The following is a 20653-nucleotide window of genomic DNA, read 5'->3' as shown; positions in this document are numbered from 1 at the left end:
GCACTTGCCAGTTCCAGGCCTCAGCCTTGGGAGGACTGGCTGGTTCTGCCTTTGGCTCTTGGAGCTTTGAGCCTCCAAAGAAGAAATTCAACTGCCCAACTGTAGAGTCTACCTAAAGAGGCTGAGGGGACTGGGTGGGTCTAGCCTGTCAATCATTCCACCACATACCAGGCACGGGTTGAGCAAGTAGTTCAAAGGAGAGAAACTGTCTTGGACCCTCCAGACAAGTCCAGACACCAGCTATGGCATTCTTGTCTATATCACGTGGAGCAGAAGAGTCTTCTAAGATCCTTGAATTCCTACCCCACAACTTCTTAAAATACAATAGAATGGTTGCTTAAAGCCACCGAAATAGACACAGTTTATTACATAACAGTAGATCACGAGAACCCAACCCCCTGGCTGAGGAGTACGTTTTGTAGAGGAAGAAACTGAAGCACCAAACTAAAATCCAAGTGGCCCAGGGAGGATTTAAACCTGGCTGCTCAGCCCTGGGACACATGCTGTCTAGGCCCTCACGATGACACCTCGCATCTGGCCTGGACAGTCAGGTCCCACCTAAGTCAATACTATGTACCAGTACATTCTGACTGAATAAAATTGCTGTATTCTAATTAACTCATAAATAATGTCACAACAGTTTTCAGAGGTCACAAATTCACACAGTCCCAAACTAAAACCATCTCAGTGACCTTCGTACAGAGCAAGATCACCTGCACGGCTGCTATTCCAAAGCAGGGTCACTGGTGGTCACACCACATGCTTTCACTCTCCAGTATCTTCTTATGCTAAGTAACTTGGTCACGAGAGCTGATTTTCCACTTCTCGGTCAGATGCCTTCATTTGCAGAACTGCACTGTCGCAGCACCTCACTGAAACCTTCTCGGAGCTTAATGTCACTGGGCTTCTGGGCACACTCAAGAAACTATTTTGTCTTACAGAATCAAGGGCCACCAAGTGCTGCTGCTGTGCCAGCTGGGTTCCTGGGAGCTTCTCCTTAATGATATTGGGCCCTGGGGCTCAGAGTTACTTCCTCCGTGGAAGCCCTAGCGATGACGGCAGGACCCAGTGAGTGCCCAGCGTGGGGCCCACAGTCATGCAGCTGCAGGGGTTTCTAGACCTGGCTGCCAGACAGCAGCAGAAGGCGAGCACCCTGCGGACAGTGGGGTTGCCTCTGGTGCCCAGCTTCTGTGCTGGCCTGGGTGCAGCTCTCACCCTAGGGGCCCTGCTAGCTAGAAGGGCCATGCAGGAAATTAGGCTTGGGCTTCCATGTGGCCTGCTAAGTGTGCACTGGCTTGACACCTAGAAGCACTACCAATAAATTATTCTCAAGACTTATTCAGGGATAGCTACTGAGTGAGTAAAATACTAGACAGTAGTGTAGGAGCTAAAAACTTTATATGTGCTCTTGGATCATGGGAAGCCAAGAGAGAGCATTTGGTAATGAGTGGCATCCCTGATACTAAATCTGCCACTTACTGAATCTGTTCCCAATGACTTCAGACAAGGGGAAAGTCCTAAAACACCTGATGCAGTTCCACGCCACGTGACGAATCCAACGCGAGCCTCATTTAGAAACAGCCACATAACAAATCACAGAAACTCAGAGAACCAAAGAATGATTTAGAAATTCTAAGAATAACTTGGTAAACAATTTCTGCTGCCTCTTATACTTAGAACAAAGAAAACAAAAAAACTGCATGGTTATTTTTAGAGACTAAATACGTTTTAATCTAAATTTAAAATTTTAAATATACATATGAATCACACGTAAATCTCCCTTACTTTACTACTCATTAAATATTCTGAATATGATTCCCATGGATAATAATACCTATCTCATAGGACAGCTGTCAGAATAAAATATAATTAAATGTGTGCCTGGCACAAAGTAAACGCCAGGTAACTGTCAACTGTAATTACTAATATTTTGTAATCATTATAAAATATATTCCAAGGTCACCTGACTCTGGTAACCTTTTCTTCTGTTCATTCATCTTCATGAAGCACCTGAAGGGATTAATGTTCTGTGGAGAGGCTGCTAAGTGGCCTCAGTGGGAATGTCTAACATGCTGCACCAGGATGACCCTCGGAGCTCTTTTACTAGACAGGGTGCAGGGGCAGCTGCACCCCTGGTTGCTTGGGAGCTCTGAGGACAGCAGAGCTGAGGGACCAGAAACAAACGCTGAGAATATGACACACCTGGGCATGTGCAGGGGCAATGCCACCCCCAGGAACTCTTCAGCCAGGGTTCAGGATCAGTGCCTAGGCTCAAGGTCACAACATTCCCTCCTCGGCCCAAGGACATCGACTACCCAGTGGTGACTAGCCTTCTAGTGTGGACACTGCCCCTAAAAAAAACATACTCACTTTTTGGGGTTCCTGGAGCCCAGAGTCCAGTACTGAGGCAGAACATTCTTTTCCTGAGGTAGTAACTTCTTTGCCTGAAAGAACGTATGGTGCTCGACACAGGATTTCCACAAGTTTTTGCAAGACCGGTAATTTAGCATGTTGAAGGCCACGATATGTTCCCTAGATTCAGTCTGGGAGGAAAAACAAGAGATTTCATCTGCAGAGATGAAGGCCTTGGGAGTGCTTTAGCCACTCTGGGGGCAACCAGGAAAGATGCAAGGGACAGTGTCACGGAATGTTCCAGAGCAGGACTGTTCACCCTCGTTGTGAATCAGTGGTAAAGGCCACAACCCACTCCTCATTGGCAGGCCTTCAGCAACACTTGTTTCAAGCCTGCTTACATTTCGAGGTTGGATCTATTTGGGGCTACTGTCCGACATGCTCCTTTTAAAATTTAGCTCTGTGAACATCTCTGTTCTGAAGAAACACCCTTTGCCCTACCAGACAACAGCAACTTCATAACCTGGCGATTTCTCCACTGCTTCCCACAGAGCACAGAGAGAAGCCTAGTATGGTGACACGATGAGCATTTTCATCCTGGCTCTGCCTTCATTCTGCGTGGGTTCAGGTTTTCTGGTTTCTCGTGCATTTTGGAGTCGTGCTGGGGGGTCAGCTGGCCCAGATTCTTGCCCTCATTTGCTCGGAGCCCAAATGCTCCCTTTCTAAGGGTTCTTTGCTACGTGGGGCCATCTTAAGGACATATTATCTTTGAAAAAATTGGGAAATGGGTATAATGACAGCAGATGGCATGTATGAAGCACAACAAGACTGTGTGGTGTGGAAAGTGCAGGCATCCCAGACTCCTAACAATCTGTTCAAATTCCAGCACCCGCAACCCCGGCAGTGGGAGCCTCAGCTTCCTCACCTCTAAACCTGCTTCTCCCTGTGGCAAAGCAAACAGTTATCTAGGGTTTTATCAGCCTCCTCCCGGAAGACATGGACACAAGCCACCAAGCTCTAAACACACCAAGGGAAGGAAGTGGCCCTGCAGACGTTTCCTGCAACTCTGCGTGGGCTCTGGAGGCTGCGCTGACCATGCCCTTTCATTTCATCCTCCTCGTCCCTGAGAAGAGGGCTTCAGGCTGGGGAGGTTACAGCCCTGCCCAGCTGGTGAGGGAAAGAGGTGCAACCTGAACCCACCACCTCTGACTTCAGAGCAAGTACATTCTCCAACCAGAGAAGCAGACGCCTAGGGAGAGCACTGCTGGACCCTCCAGACCCAGAGCCACGGTGCTCTTTTGTCCCTGTTACATAGGTGGCCATCAGCCCCCTACCCCTGAAGAACTAAGGGCTGAGGTAACTTCAAAACACAGGAAAACAAAGCAGTGCAGACACAACTCACCTGTTTTTGTCGCTGGTGTATAAAGAACTTTTTCCTTTTGAAAGAAATTTTGAGAATGTTCACCCTGCAGAAAGTCAAACAGAACACAAAAAACAAAAACTAAACAAAATGCAAAATAACACACACATCGGGGATCAGCCAGTGGTAGCCGACCCCCTTCATATATAAAGTCCACGGTCCTGACGCGGGGGGCTCCCGGCTCCCTGGAGAGCACTTCACCATGAGCAGTGGCCGCCCATCACCTCCGCCAGACACCAAGGAGCCGACTGAGCTGGGTCTCTCACGGAGCTGCTGGACTGTGATGTAGCTTTCAAATAACAAGCATGGACGGGCCATGCGCTCTCATTGCTGTGAGCTTCTTTTGTGACACTACAGCCCTGCAGAGCTGGTGGACACGTGGGGAAGACAGCTGAGGGCAGTGCAGAGCAGCAGCAGACAGGCCTGGGTCAGCATCCCAGCTCCATTACTTAACGGCCACGTGTCAAGCAGCCTCTCTATCACACGCACATACAGAATTAAAGACGTCATTAGCAGAATATATTTTTATATACCAGGCCAGTGTGAAGAACTTTACAAATATCCCCTCCATTTAGTCTTGCAACAAACCGGAAAAGTGCATACTGTTATACTGTACCCAGTTTTCAGATGAGGAAACTGAGGCTCGGAGACACTGCAGAGGTACTCAAGATCACTTGGTCAGGAATTCTTCCCATTCATAAGGGAAGAAAAAAAAATGTACAAAGGGTCTAGATGTCTGAAGTTCTAGGGAGCCAGGATCTGTACCTAGGACCTTCCTGGGTCCAAAGCCCGTGCTCTTGGGCCCTACAATGTGAAGGCTCCTACACGGTAGCAGTAACACTATTTCACAAAGTAGTCTTGTAAGGATTCAAGTGATTAGGCATGTCAAGTCCTGAGTATGATGCTTGACATATAGTAGGCCTTCAGTGCTTGTTCCTTTCATTAAAACTGGTTAAAGAATTCATTTTTAAAATCAATTTCATTTACACTACTGTAATCCACACAAGGAACGCCCATTTCCCCACTAAAGACTACTTTAGTAATACTTCAGGGAATAAAGATTCTATCAATCTCTAGGATCATATGAAGACCTAGGTAGAGCATTCTAGAACAGAGACTGGGTGGGTAAACTGAAAGTCTATACATGTGACATTTATCCAGTTGCATCAGCAGTATGTGGTCTACCTACAGTACATATTAAGTATTAAATAATGCATGATCTGTGGTGCAGATGAACTTGTTTGACAAGTGAATTTCTGGGGTGCTTGTAGGCTAACTAGCAAGGACCAGAGGTGTTAGGTTCAACACTTTTGAGGTACTCGTCCTCGAATGAGAATACCCTGCCTGCCATCTCCCTGGTCTCCTTGCTGCTCTCCTGTGCTAAAGGGCAGACGCAGGCACTCCTGTTTTAAAGGAGTCAGGATACCCAACTTGTGAGCTTCTGAGTTCTTACCTTGCTTTGCCCATGGGAATCTGTGGGCCTCTAGCTCCCCCTCTGTCTTCACATACAGGGACCCCTGCTCACCCCAATTTCTGTGCTTGACAGCATTCTCTGCCAGAGCAAATCTGATGAAGTGCAGACACAATCCATATCATTCCAGGATGAAGTCCCTACAGTGGTTTCTTACTGTCCTCCATTCATTCATAAGGGAAGAAAAAAAAAATGTACAAAGGGTCTAGATGTCTGAAGTCCTATGCCAAGCCCTGGGCGCACAGGGAACATGACTGTGGGCAGCAGCATCTGGAGACGCAGAGTCTTCTGAAGGCGACCAGTAACAAATAAAACACTGAGGCAGATAACTAACTATATGTGCACTCTAAGTGTAAACTGCAAATGTGTACTACCAGTCATGGTCAGGGCAACACTACGACTGAGAAAGTCCAGCACCTCATCACCAAGAATGGAGTATACACTCCTGTGGCCAGAGGCCCCCCCCGCCAGGCCTCTCTCCCACCACTCCCCCCATCCACACTGTGCTCCAGACTGGATCACCCACCTCCCCTTGACTTACTGCATGTTCTTACATTTCTGAACCCAAATGCATGCTGTACCTTTCCTCGGAAATTTATTCCACCAGGCCAAAGCCCATTCGGTTTAGTGTTTACCTATGTGGGCTCAGGGCGATTCGTGAAGTCCGCCTGCAGTACTTATTTACTGCCCTGGGGCCACCATTTGGGGTTAGCCTCCAGTCTTTGAGGTTTGCGTCATGGGCAGGGACAGACCTCAGCATGACCCATCTGAAGGTTGAGAGGTTGGGCAGTTACAGGCAGGTCTGCAGGTAAGCCCAGGAGCGGGTGGGGTGTCAAGTCCTATATCCCATGAAGCCCCTGCCTGTAGGGCTTTAAGAGGTTCAGCTGCAGAAGAGCTGGACCCAGTGGCTTCTGCCCTGTGGCTTTTGGGGAAGCCTCCAGCATCTGGAGGGAACGTGAGCCCTGTGCCTACCACACACAGTCCTGGTCCTGGGCAGGCTGGAGAGCTGCCCAGGCCATGTCCCAGCTAGGAAGCCCAGACTCAGTCTCCTGCTTCCCAAGGGGAGTTTGTAACAAGGCAAGGGGAAAGGAAGACGGGGAGAAGATCTTGTTATCTGTTTTACTGATTTTGTTGTGAAAATTGGATAGGACTGACATGTTTTCCTTTTTGAAAAACAGATACCCCGTAACACTGGAAGCCGGTGTCTGTAAACACATATCCTACTGAAGCACTTTCCCACAAATGCAATTTTTAGGGGTGGCACAAGCATACAGGCGTGGAGTGTGATCTGGGTGTAAATTTCAACTGTACCAGGCATCAGCAGTTGATCCCAAACAAGCTCTCCCTTCTTTGTGCCTCAGTTTCCTCTTCTGTGAAAATGGGGTAACAACAGCGCTTACTCCAGGTTTAAAAGAGATAAACAGATAAAGTACACAGCAACACGACTTGAACACAGCTGATACCAATAATGATGACTGTCATTATTATTATCCCTCTAATTTTACAAACTTATAGGATAATTCTTTTCTGTTGTAGATAATGCTATGATGAACATCTTTAGGTCCCAATTAGTGAGGCTCTGCTGTGGGGAGAGAGGCAGATTTAGACCTCAGGGTCAAGTTCAGCATGGTACAGACCTGGCACTCAATCTTGTCCCTGATTTCCTTCCTCACAGCCCCTCTTCTTTACCTGCTTGTACTTCTGCTTCTGCGCCCCCTGCGGACTGCAGACCTCACTCCCTCAACCCCCCTGGCAAATCTGCCCCCCTCACTGTACACCACCACTCAACTGTCATCTATAAAGATGATATTATTTTGCTGTGTTTCCCTGAGCATCCTGTCACCTGGTACCTCAGGCTCCAGCGTCTCTCCAAAATTCAGTTCAACCCTGATGCAGCCCCTCCTCTCTGTGCTGTTGCTTCCCATGATTTCAGTGACCCATGGACAACTGGGGTCTGAAAACACCAACATTTGTGTTGACTTTTTAAAGAAAAAGACCACATTTCACACAAGTTTTATTACAGTATTTTGGATTTTTGTTTACTTTACAGTACTAAGGACTGAACCTCTGATCTGTATCTCCAGCTCTTTTTATTTTTGAGACAGGATCTTGCTGAGTTGCCCAGGCCGTCCTTGAAGTCTTGATCCTCCTACCTCAACCTCCTGAGAAGCTGGAATTAACCTGGGAGTGTACCACCACACCTGGCTTCTATAGCATATTAATGCAATTGTTCTATGTTATTATTATTAATTGCTGTTAATCTCTTATTGTGCCTGACTTACACATATGTATGTACAAGGAAAAACTCATAGTGTATACAGGGTTCGGCACTATCTGCAATTCCAGGCAACCCTGGGAGTCTTGGATTGTACTGCAGATGCAGGCGGATGGGAAGGCTTTCCTAACCCAGACCCACTTCATACCATTTATCCACCATGTTTCTGCAGAGTACCCCCAAACTACAAAATGACTGGGGGAGAGGATGCTAATGAAAACCAAACTCTACATTTCCCAGGTTTACTAAATTTGGATCAAATTCTGAGGTCTGAGGTTAAAGTTTGGGAGAAAATCTCTACTCCTCTTTTAGGGAAAAAAAAAAGTGTAAAATTACTTTTGTTCAGCGTATTTTTAAAGTGTGATTCAGACAATAATTAGAACTGTTTTCACTTACCAAGGATAGAAACTTGTGCAAATGTATTTTCGGTACACAGCAATGCCCGCTGAAGCAATTCCAATCATTAGATCTAAATTATGCAGATCCTGTGAAAAAGGAAGATCTCAGATTTGCAGTGTGACAGTCTTGCTTAATGCCCACCAGTAACTTGAAAGCATCCAGAGTTTTATAAATAGCAATATGTATAAGCTCCAAAGGGGAAAATGCTACTGAAAACAGGCAAAAATCCCCACTAAATAGCTACTTGAGATCCAAGTACTTGGCACCAAATTCTTCCAAAGTGCGTGCGCGTGCGCGCGCGCGCGCACACACACACACACACACACACAGAGCTCTTGGTCACCTAGTTTAGAAAGTCACCAGAATCACTTAAATAGACATTCAGTTCTAAATTTTCAAATCAGCATTTGACAGCCACATTAAAATCCAAGAGGCCTCTCTCTGCATGGTTTGTACAATCTCAGCTCCCATTAGGAAAAAGGCTTTCCCTGTTCTGATATGATGAGGGAAAATTACAAGAGTAAAACTGATTCTAAATCCAATTAAGAAATAACTGTTGCTTACGAGTCCAGTACAACTGACATTTACTAAGAACATTTACAGAGCGCCAGTCACGCTGTAGTCCTTGGAGACCCTGGAGAAGGGAAGCACAAACTCTCTAAGCTGTTTTAAATCCACCTGAATATAAGCAAATAAAACCAAAAAAATACAGATGGCCCCTTCCCTTGGGTCATGTACTTCCTGTTCCCCATCAGATACCTGAGGCTGTAAAGAAGGAGTCTGAGTCGGTTTCAGCTGGGCATGTACCTTTGGTCTGCCACTTGCCAGACATGTTGTTTGGGACTCAGAAGAGCTTTGTTTTTTTCTTTTTGAACACCAGATTACTGAACCCACCCCAAAGGATTTTGATAGGCTAAAACCAGAGAATATGAGAAGGAATGTAGAACAGGGCTCGGTGTGTGGCGTCTAGAATGGGGTTTGGCATATAGTTAGCATGACAAATGCTGATCCCCTTTGGTTGAGGGACATATTGTCTATGAGCAGCAATATGAACAAAGGAAGTTAGAGAAACTGGACAGGGAGAAGGGTTCTACTGTGGCAGAAAGGCCAGAGAGTATTCCTCCTGATAGCAGCCCGACTGAAATCATGTGCTTAGAGCAAGCCAGATTAGCATGATGAAGAACAGGGCCGCATTTAAACAGGACAGCTATGATTGCCATTTGGAGAAAACAACAAATTAGCAAATGAAATTAAAATTGAGTGAATAAGGAGATGAATGGTTTGAGTAGGCCAAGGACTGGTCTCAAATCTCCCAGTTTTATAGCCTCTCCGTGTGTCCCTCACCCCTGCATCATGGATGGCTGCTGTCCATTAGGTTCCCGCGGCCAACACCACATTTCCCAGCTCCCCTGGCAGAAGGCAGGGCCACGGGACCAGTGCTGGCAATGTGCTCTGAGCAGACATGCCCTGTGCCTCTGCTGCAGCCCTGAAGAGCTGCTGTGGGACCCTCAGGCTTATGATGACGAGGAAGCCACATGGGAGGAAGGCAGAGCCTCGAGCAGCCTAGCCTGCCCTGGAGAGATGGCTGGACCCCACGCAGTACTGACTTCCTCCTGAAAAGCCAACTCTGTGGTCTCAAGCTATTGACATCTGGGGGGTTTAGTTCACCCAGCACAGCTTGGTGGGACACAACCCCCTCTAATACCTTGTGGGCCTTGGCTGGGCAGCTAAGCCTCTGCCTTAGAAACCTTGAGGGTCACTACACTGACAGCTTGAAGGTGGGGAAGACACAGATCAACTCAGACAGACACAAAATCCTGTTTTGCTACCGAATAAATGTCTCCAAAACATTCTGCCAAGGATGAACTATCTGCAAATAAGAGTAATCATTAAGGTTTAAATCCCAGAGTTGGTATTTTGTAAGATCTGATATCTTTTTCCTGCTTTGTTGGCAAAGTTATGCCTTTTCTACCTCACAGACTTCTACAGGACCCAAGGGAAACAAACACAGAAATGGAAGTGTTTCTATAAACTGCAGACGCATTACATAGTTACTCAACATCCATGAACCTGTTTTCCCATCTGTAAAATGGGCAAGATTAGAATGCCAATTTGACAAGGTTACTACAATTCTTAAAATGAGACCGGATGGTGTAAAGGTCTGTGGAACAAAGACTGGCACATAGTTGGAGTTCAACTAACATTTACTCCCTGTGGGTGTGATATGGGCCGGTGACAGGTAGAAAACACTAGTATGTCACCGTGAAGGTGGGAGGGAATCAGACAGTGCTGGGGCCATGTACTGAGCTACTTTTTATATCCTCTGTGTAGTCCCCAAGTAGTAGTTTCTCCATCTGTAAAACAGAGACAGTAATACCTAGCTTGTGGCATTATTGGGAGAAAAAATTAAATAATCCACTGGCACCACAGACATTGTCTCACAAATCACAATAATCTTAAATATTTACTGATCTTCACAATCATACCACCATAACTTTTTTTTTTTTTTGGGGGGGGGGTTTACTGATCAAACCCAGGATCTCATGCTACATCCCCAACCCTTTTTATTGTGAGAGAAGGTCTCATCAAGTTTCTGAGGCTAGCCTTGAAATTGAGATCTCCCTGCCTCAGCCCCCTGAGTGGCTGGGATTACAGGTTTGCACCACCATGCCCGGCTCCTCCACAATTTTTTTTAAAAAACTGTTTGTAACTAGCTCTAATTTGAGCAGTGGCTGAGTGAAGTGGCAGAAACCTTGACTCATTAAACCTTGAAAAATGGATTTATACACATTTTTTTTGCCTGTTTAACCATAATACAGTCTTAGAAAATTATAAGTTTCTATCCCCTGACCTCTCTCAAAAGGGAAAAGTCTTCACATATAATGGCAACCATGAACAAAGCAAGATAAATGACCAGCAAAGCTTGGCACGACTTAATAGCCCTCTGAGTATCTTTAAAAAGGACTTCTGTTTTAATGGGAAAGGAACAGCTTCATCAAGGAATTTTCTAAACTTCTACAATTTAAAAATTAAAAAAATATATATTTTAAACCAAAACACACTGAGGCTACGTACTCTGCCGCCGTGCAGCTCCACCCCATAGAAGTCGAGGGTCCGGGCTATGTTGATGTAGCAGGACTCGGCTTCCGACTGCTTCAGCCCACTGCAGAAGAAAGGTGCAAGTTCACCAGACAAACAGGGAACGTCAACTCCAACTTTTAAAGGTTCAGAAAATCTAGAGGATTTGGTAACATTGCTCTGAGGTTAGGAAACGCCTTACATGGCCACTCTCAGACCACCTAACCCTAAATTCTAAGGAACCAGGTTTCCTTCGGTCGGTTGAGTTTGACTTCATCTAGACGTTGTTCACGCAGTGGTGGTGGGGGCTCTGGGTCTCCAGCCACAGGCTCCAGGTCTCCCCTCTCATGGTTCCTGCCCTGATCTTCCTGGGTTACTCAATTCCCAGGTAATCTTGACATCTTTCTGCCTTTGTCTATTCTTTCAGCAGTGGCCTCAAACTTCAAATGACGCTGGCCCTGTGCTATTTTCGGATGCTGACTTCTGCCAGGGGAGCAATTTTGGGAGAGCGACTGGCAGCGCCTTCTTAGAAGGGACACTGGTTGCTTGCCCTTTGTTTTTATGGCCTTCCTAAGAAGTGAGCGGTCGGTCCCCTGAGAGCTAGCCTCCTGGGCCAGCATGGCTCTTGCCTGACAGGAACTGTACTGCTGCCACATAGCTCTTAGCCCAGTGGGGAAAGGGAGGAAGAGGCTGGATCTGGGCATATCTCCTGGGGGAGGCTGGCCCTAAGCAGTCACAGGAGACTGGAAGCAGTTTTCACGAGCTGAACCCATGAATGTCCAGCCTGTTAGCCCCTTCTGGCCACCTGTGTGTCTACTCAAGGATCCCTGAAGGAAAGGCCTGATTTATTCAACATGGTACAGCCGAAAGGATTGCCTGGTGGGGGCAATCTGTGGGGCGTTCAGATTTCAAAACAGGTGTTTCCTTTAGGAATTAAGTCAATTTCAACGACATCCTGAAAAGGAACACAGCAGCCAGCCGTGTCCTACTCTGCCGGCTGGATTTTATACTGCAAAGAAATGCTGGTCATGCTCACTGTATCTGCTACCATCACAGCACAGAGGTTCAAAAACCCCTGACATCTTCAAAGAGAACCATGAGCAAAAGGAAGGAGAGTTTGTATTAACCAGAAGGTGATGCGATGTCTGAAAATACCCGACCCAAGCTCCCAAAGTAGGCCACCGAGCCCCTCACCTGTGCTGCTCGTGCAGAGACTCCACCTTGGTTAAAAAGTCATCGTTTTGATCTGGAATAAACTGGCTGTCAGCAAGGTAACCTGGATGATGTACGGAAGAATTAAAGTCTCCGAAATGAGCTATTAAAAGACAGAATGAGGGGGAAACTGGAATTAGTTTTGCCTTTTTCAATACGGTCTGCATTTATGAGCAGCTACAGAGCCGTGAGAAAACATTAATTGGAAACATCTTCTGATGAGTTCCCCCCACCACCTGCAGCCTCTCAGACTCCACACTGCTTATCTGAACCCTTGCTGGGGGCCAAAACCATCACACAAGACCGACCCAATTCTCATTCCCCGAGGACACACGGAGAAAGCTAGAAGAAGGTGCTGGAATCTAGATCCTATCCCGACCCCGAGCCTCCTGCACCCTGTTTCAGCACTAAGGTTGCCTCCCACCCCTGGGGAAGGAAAGAGAGGGGATGCCACCAGGGGAGATGCCGTCCTCATGTCAGCCTCTGGGCACTGTCGCAGCCCAAGGCTATTGCAACGTTGGATCAGCTGGCTCTAAGAAATGGGTTTGGGCAGAAGAGAGGTCCTGCTGACCTGACTCACGCCCTGTGACCTGTGTAAACCCCCAGGATATGCTCAGAGGCCATGGAGGTAAGGGCTAGGTACAGGTGCGGTTAAAAGTCAGGGCCCAGGCAAGGCTGGTGGCAGGATTCCAGGGGAGGAGGACACATTCTAAGAGTGGAGGTGGGGGGATACACAGGGAAGAGGGGCTTTATGGAAGGATTTCCAGACTAACCCCTGTCCCAGATGACGCTTCTCCCTGAAGCCCTGTCCTACTGTCTGCAGACATGAAGTGCTATCTATAAGGCAAGGTACTCTTGAGGGTTGTTCTGGGCCCAACTGGTACAAATACACATGGCTGCCCCAAGGACTCAGTCCACTATGTGGCCTCCTGCTGAAGAGATCAGGGAAAAGGACCAGGGTCAGGACCTGAGGACATCCAGTTCCCTTCTCCAAGACAGTTTTCTATTTCCATAAAAGCAGGAGAATGATAGGGCACTAGCCTAGCACATGGGGAGGCCCAGCACCGCAAGAACACCACCACCAACAACAACAAAAAAACAGAAGCCAACCTCGAGCTCTGAAGAATAACTGACCTCATGCTTTATTTTCTTGAGTGTGACTAGTATGTTTACAGGAACCACTGAGATGCCTGGACACAGAGTACCAGGGAGAAAAGCATTAGCATCTCCTCATCCAAACCCTTCATGTTAAGGGGAAGAAACTGAAGTTCAGAGAGGAAAATGGATCTACTCCTATCATAGGGCCACTTGTCCACAGGGTCAAGGCCAGAACTGGGGACTGGAGGCCCTCTGTTAGTGCCCTAACACTTTACCTGCCTTCCTGTCAGGTCAGCAGGCTGCTGCTGGCCATTTGATGATATCCCCCAAAGACCAACTAATGCTACAAATGTCTTTCCTGGGCTTGAAAGCAGAATCCTATTTAGTTTTCCTCTGTTGGTTTCATGAGTTCATGGAGATCCTCCTGAATGACTTGGTTATCCATCACATTATCTAACAGTCCCAACCAATCCCAGTGCCACCGTGCAAACATGAACTGCAAGGTTCTCTCCTGGGTCAAGTCACTGAAAGACCTTCTGAACTTAAACGTGACCAAGGAACCTCCCTGTTTTCCCTTCAACTCTTAAGCAGCTACTTTGTACAAAGCTCTGGGTTAACCACTAGGGGGAGACAAAGTTAAACAGCCACATAAACATTTGAGAACACTGGGTGATTTCCACCAGACTTCAATGACGTCATCCCACTTGATTCCTGAGAACCCAGAACTGGGCAATGCTTTTATCCCCATTAAACAGGTAAAGAAACTGAGACTGAAAAAAGGGACCTGCTACTGCCACTACTCCTTGACCATTATTAATTGGGAGCCTAGACCTGACCAGAGTTCCTCCTCTTATCTGCCTACTTCCACTACCTGCCCCAAACTCCTGAGTAAAGTTTTCCTATTTGTAGGAAAGCAACACGTGCAAAAGTTAATTGTAGCAGAACAAGAAGGAAATAAATGCTTCTGTGCAAAATACCTTGACTTTCAAGTTTCATGTTTTTTGTTTTGGCTGAGCAAAAATATGCAGGCATACTTTATGTAGCAAAGACAGGGTCCAGCCCAGGTTCCCAAGGTGCTGTGTTTCCAGCTATCAAGCGGTTATGCTGGGCAAGTCCTTTACCTGCTATTATTTCAACTCCCACTTGCTCCCAGAGGCTCTTTATGGGCTCATTCCTGGGATGCTTTTCTGGACTCCCTCCCTCTCTCCTAAGCAGGACGGGGAGTATCACCTGAGCTCATTCTACAGCAAACATCACCAGGTCCTCACCTGCCTCACTAACGGGGTAGAAAGTCCTCGGGGAAAGCAGCGAGCTTTCTCCTTCCTGAGGCTGGCACAGAGTTTGCATGTGGCAGGAGGTCTGAGAATATTATGGAATAAATAAGAATTTCTAAAAGCTTCATTCTTTGTGCCTCATAAACCCTTGACAGGTTACTAGCTATCTTCTATCATCATGTCTTTTGGGGTACTTAACCTACAGATCATTTTACTTAAAAAAAAAAAAAGTGCTTTTGGTTATCTAATCACTGGTAGGACTTATAAGTTATCCATCTTGGGATAAGTCAGCAAAACCTATCAGATAAAATGAAGACATAACTTTTTGATCTGGTAACTTCGTATCTAAGAATTAATCTTCTAGACAGGTATGCACAGAAGTATGCAAATATATGTATTTATTTACTGAAGGTAGAGGAATATAAAGAGCTTATTCTTAAAAGTGCTTGCCTGACAACTCATGATTTTATTAGCATGGCAGTATTAATATTTCCACTGAAACCTATATGCATTTTTTTTAGGTCTAATCATTTTCTTTAGCCCTCATTTTATCAATATTTTGTGGGGAGTGGGGGGCGCTGACTATGGAAGGTTGGAACAGGATGCTTTAAATGTAGTTCTTAAATTTTACTCTACATTTAAAGCTTGTAATAGGCAATTTTTCAGAATAGCTTTCTTCTGGGCAGTCGGGAAAATACAGTAAGAGCTGACACTCAGCCAGATTGTAGGCACTGATCTAAGAGCTTTATGTACATACGTGCTCATTCATTTTATCTTCACGCCCTGTGAAGTAGATGTTCCCATGTCCCCATTTGACAGGTGAAGAAGCTGTGGCCTGGCAATCTCAAGGTCACACAGGGTAAGTGGAAGAGCCAAGACACAGGTAATCTGGCTTCAGTCCATGTTCTGACTCAGTCAGTGATGATCAAACCATAAAGAATGTTTAGCTAGACCACCTTTGCATGTGTTACTAAATTTGAACCAAATAATATTGCAGCCATACTGCGAATTACTGTCATCTCCATTTAACGGGCGAGAGATCCAAGGTTCAGAGAGGTAATACCATGTAAGCAGCAAATGGAGCATGCAGGATTTAAGTGGGGTGACTGTCTCCTTTCTGATATCCCCGTCTCTCAAGCCTGGAGCTCCAGCTATGAACACCCAACTCACTCTGATGTGGACAAGGTTGGTTTCCTCAGCTGATCCACCCAGCAGAGGTGGGTCTGCAAAACCTAGAGACCCACAGGAGTGCACATTGACTGATGGCTGCGCCACCTGCTATATGGCTACCACACGCCAGGTCTGTTCCAGTTGTACTGCAGGGAGAGGGAAACTTTCAAATCCACCCAGGACTCCCTGGGCAAGCTCTGAGAGTCCACTTAGGCAGGAGGAGACACGGTGAGATGGAGACCAGTGCTGGGTCTTGTCTTACTAGCAAGTAGGCTTGCTGTTTGCTTAAAGGCATGAAGTTGACCCTGATGTCGTCTTCCCCCACTTCCTGGTTCCATGTATGTGGGCAGGTGAGCTGCAGGCCCAGCTACCTTGCTCTTCACCTTCACCTCTCTTATTTCAGTACTTTGCTGCTAGGGGAGGAGGCAGAACTGGGGCTACCTCAACAGCCCCTGGTAACCTTCTTTTGCTATTTTGCTTCTTCTGAGCCTTTAGAGTGAATAATTTGGCCAGTGCTTACTCTTGAGACCTGACCATCTTCCTCCCTTAATTGCCTAACATGCAGTCAATTGAGGGGGTAAGAGGCCAAGATGGTTTGGGACTTATGGCAAAGGTAGAGGAGATTTCTTAAGTCTTGAGCTATCTACCCTATAACTCTACACAGCAACATGCCTGTGTACTGTACTGGAATCACACAGCTAACTATAAAGTGATATTTTGTCATCCATCTGACTATGTACTCTTTTTCACTGTGCAAACCCAGCCTCTATCACAGGACCTGACATGGAGTACCTGCTCAATAAAGTTGTGCTAATTGAACAAGTGGGTTTCTACTACAGCTTAAACCAGCCCTGATAGACAATTCCATTTGGACTTTCTATCCAATATGGCAGCCACTAGCCACGTGTGGGTAGCCCAATCGGAGATGAAAGCATAAGTTCCAGACTGGTTTTCAAAGACAGTAGGAAAAAAAATGTAAAATATCTCATTAATAATTTTTATATTGATTACATATTAAAATAATAGCTTGAATATGCTGGGTTAATTTAAAACATTAAAAAGTAATCTGTCCTGTTTCATTTTACTGGAAAACTCAGAACCACATGTACGGCTTTTAAATTGTACTTCTAATGGACAGCACTTCTATAGACCAGTTCATAACCTATTAGTTATGAACCTATTTCATTAGTTATAATGAAACTCTAAAAATAAATTCATAAGCTCTCAGCAGTGTTTCAGACAGGCACCAAGCATGCTGCAGGAGTGACTTCCAGCAAATTCCTTGACCTAGCTGGGTCTCAGTTTCCATGTTTATAAGAGATGACCAGTATAAATATTGCTCCACTGGGGTTTGTATGGATATCAAATCCAAATACCTGGGCAAAGCCTCTGGAAAATGCCATGTGTGGTAGCTGTCTGCTGCTTTATGGCTCCCTTTGGAGAAGACACCATGCCAGAGCTCATCCACGTCCTCCCCTGGTGCCACTTCCCTTCATCCAACATCCCCAAGCTGGGGGAGCATCAAAATCAGGGTTCGAGTGGGACTATCTGGACAGCCAGATCTATACTGTCCCTGGGGAAGAGGGACTTGGTCACAGAGGTGGCTTTCTCCACATACTGCTCAGAGCAATCTGTCCCTCCATGCCACACTCCCTTGGTGACTTACATTGTACTGCATAGGATGCAAGAACCACAGCGGAGTTCAGAGGGCAGGTCAACCTGTCAGAAGAAAAACGTCTTAGCCAGATCACATGGTCCGGGGCAGGGCCCAAAATGCTCATAGGTCTTTCTTTTCTTGTATTAACCACAGAGGACAGCATGACTCACAACAGAGACAACTTTATGATACATTTAATCACTCTTTGAGATTGATTGTAACACACTAAGGATTTTAGTTTTTTTTTTTTTTAAATAAAAAGAACTTTTTGTGTTTAAAATAACAAATACTACAGATACCAGGAAGCTAGACAGAGTTCTGACACTGGCCAGCAGGTTGGCTGGTCAGATTCATGTCTGAGAGGAACGGGGAGGAACGTAAACTCTTACATCACTGGGCAACCTTCAAATCTTTCTAGTAAAGATGCGACAGTTTTGGTAGGGCTCTCCGACTGGATTCTTGGGTTCTAGAGACTATGATTCTTGAGTATCCCCTTTCTCACATCCTCTTAGAAGGGAAAAGTGAAAAAGCATTTTGCATTTTAACACTTGCAATTCCCTAATTAATTGGCTGTAATGACTTAAGGTTCCTGTATGTATTTGCCCTCCTGAAGATCTATAAGGTTCCACGATTCATCTGCCTGTCTTCTACCATCTCCTAGAAATCCAGGCTTGGGCTGGACTTGTTCTCATTTTCTTCAGAATTCACTTGTCCTCCCAAATGCCCTACTTTCACCAGTGACTCCACCCGTCAGTCACATTTGGAGTCCTGACTGCTCCTTTCCTCCATTCACCTTTGGCTCCATGATCTGTCTCCCTGGAGCACAGCTGGATGGGAGCACGGGCTGGGAAAGTGCAAGGTGGAAGGGATCTGATAAAGGGAGGCATCCCCAACAGCAACACTGAGAGGCACTGAGATTTTAAAAGCATTTTCCCAGCAACGCAGTGGGAAGCGGAGAAAACATGCAGTTTCCATGGTAGCTTATTAAGTTCCCAAGACGTGAAACATCCCGCCCTCTGACTGATCTGCTGGGCCCTCCAGGGGTCCCCCTTCCATCCATTGCACCGTGTGCTGATCCCAAGGCTGCGTACAAAGGCAGCATTCCCTAGCAGAGAGGCCTCCACCTCCCCTCAAGTAACTCTGGCTTCCTGCTGGCACTTGTGAGTGTCTCTCCAAGTCCATGTCCACGTGCACGTCCCAGGGACGCTCACTGTCCAGTCAGTCACCTGGAGATGCAAAAGGTGGAGGGAGAGCAGGCAGTGCGTATTCACTCTCCTCCCAAGAAGGGCCTTGCTGCCATCCAGCCAGTGTCCTTGCTAGAGGAAGAGCAGGTGAATGGGACCTGGGGGACACCTGAGGAGGAAGCTCAGGAGATTCAGTCTGGGTGGAAGCAACAATTTTACAAAGTCACAAGGAAAAACGTTTCCAAAAAGTGGTGTCCAAGACATACACTAAAGAACACCAAGAGCACTGCTCTCAGCCTCTGCTTGTTCCTAGGTATATTTCTTTCCGTCAGGTCCAGGGGAGTGGGTGAAGAGCGTGGACTGATCACCCCACTAGGCAGGAAGGAGCTGAAGCCTGCAGTACTGCCAGCTCACAGTTCAGACCCCATCAGGGGATCTGAGGTCCCAAGAAATGCCAATTGCCAAGCCTATCAAACATCCTGGCCAAATAGCCTGACTCACACCTGAGAAGCAGGTATGACAGCAGAGAAGCTCTCCTTGGAGAGGGGTGAGGGCCTCCTGATGAGGAAAGCCAGGGATCTAAGCCAGATGTGCTCCTCAACAGACACCTACTGATCCACCCAGGAAGACCAAGGGATGTTTTGCTGGGAGAAGGCAAGAGGAGGACAAGCACTGCCCAGCACCTGTGAGTGACAGCCGCAGAGGAGGCAGCCCTGGCCTTATCTAACTGCATAGTTCAGGACCTGCCTCCTAACAGGTACCAGCAAAGTATCTGGGAAAACAAAATGTGCAGAAGAGAGGGCAGAACAGGTCTCTGTGGCCGTAGAGGAAGCCTGGGCCCCAGGAGAGGAGTTATCTTAAAATGTTCTGCCTCTCAGAAGGGTGAGATCCCCACCACTGGAGTGACCAAGCAGGTGCCCCAAGGCCACAGTTTGTGCTGGCAAGGGGATGTGCTCCTACCTCGAGGAAAAAAACCGGCCATGTCACCAGGGTTGTGCATTCTGTGACCCATACACAGTCCACAGGTCTGGCTGTCCTCTCCCCAGGAGGCTCCTGTTTCTACCTGTCCTCCTGGCCCTCCAGTCTCCCCGCCAGCCCCCAGACCTCTGGCTGGCAGGTCTGTAAAGCTTCCCCCGGGGAATGTCCACTCTCCTCCATCTAGACCGAACCCTGGCTTCCTCCAGTCTTCCCTTGTGTGCACTGACATGATGGTTGTAGGTGTGGTTCTTGCCACATTCCTCCTGCTTTTAAAAACCTTCGACTGCTCTCCTCTGCCTGGTGGATGCAAGATGCATGCCCATGTTTGACATGAAGAGTCCTCTCTGTTCTCCCGCATGCTGCTGATGGGTGGTTTCTAGCTCGGACTATGTGTGTGTGTGTGTGTGTGTGGGGGGGGGGTGATGCTTCTTGCTGCCCAAGGAAATCTGACCCCTCACTTCTCTACTCTCCCAACTCTGGCTCACCCCAGCAATCCACAAAGACTTTTCCAGCCGGCACCAGTAGAAGGAGCTCCTCAACGCCATGACAACTGTGGTCTCCACTGCCAAAGCAGGTCCTAATTGCTTCATGGGCTCCTGACTTGTTCCCCCAACCAGACTGCCAGCTGCCTTGTGGTACAGCATGCTGGTGGCCTCTGATGACCCTTCTCTGCAGGAATAAGCTAACAGGTGGAGAGAAGGGGTGTTTCTACTAATTTACCTGCTGCAGTTTCTTTTATGAGTCAAGAAAATACTAAGGAATTGGAAGCAGCGGCTCCGGGACCACTTGCTTGGAATTCCATCCCCCTTTTCTGGGCTTGTCTCGGAGAGCTGCCAGTCATTTAGATGGTCTGGATACACAAGAAGTGCTGAATCACAGGCAGATGCTCATGTCTTTTAAGCAAAAGCCTTCCCAGTGAGAAAATGAATCATCCAAGATACCAGGGGCTGGAAGAGGACCTAAATTGGTCCTGATCTGCCTTCCTGAATGAAGCCCATTTTATATTCTGGGTCTCTCCCTCCCATTAAGATTTCTCAGGTCTTTACCAGAAAGATAACTGCACCTTTGAAATAAAGCGGAAATAG

The 20653-nt window shown here is 46.9% G+C and overlaps 1 protein-coding gene across 4 annotated transcripts in view; it reads right to left on the bottom strand.

Annotated features, from left to right (window-relative positions):
- PTPN3 (protein tyrosine phosphatase non-receptor type 3) overlaps positions 1-20653 on the bottom strand; it is a 79978-nt gene that overhangs the window by 45418 nt on the left and 13907 nt on the right. For 3 of the 4 annotated variants that reach the window (XM_081278698.1, XM_081278699.1, XM_081278700.1), the window contains exons 6-11: positions 17416-17468; positions 12190-12310; positions 10993-11080; positions 7915-8003; positions 3755-3818; positions 2371-2543 (exon numbers count right to left, since the gene is read on the bottom strand). In XM_081278698.1, the coding sequence (XP_081134824.1) occupies positions 2371-2543; positions 3755-3818; positions 7915-8003; positions 10993-11080; positions 12190-12310; positions 17416-17468 (588 nt within the window). Of the gene's footprint in view, positions 1-2370; positions 2544-3754; positions 3819-7914; positions 8004-10992; positions 11081-11197; positions 11454-12189; positions 12311-17415; positions 17469-20653 lie in introns of those variants that run through there. The other variant, XM_081278701.1, reaches the window with a different exon arrangement.

Source organism: Spermophilus citellus (genome assembly GCF_964194105.1).
Source record: "Spermophilus citellus genome assembly, chromosome: 2".
NCBI lineage: Eukaryota > Metazoa > Chordata > Mammalia > Rodentia > Sciuridae > Spermophilus > Spermophilus citellus.
The sequence above is the reverse complement of the archived record's forward strand: the minus strand, read 5'-3'. Positions and strand labels throughout refer to the sequence as shown.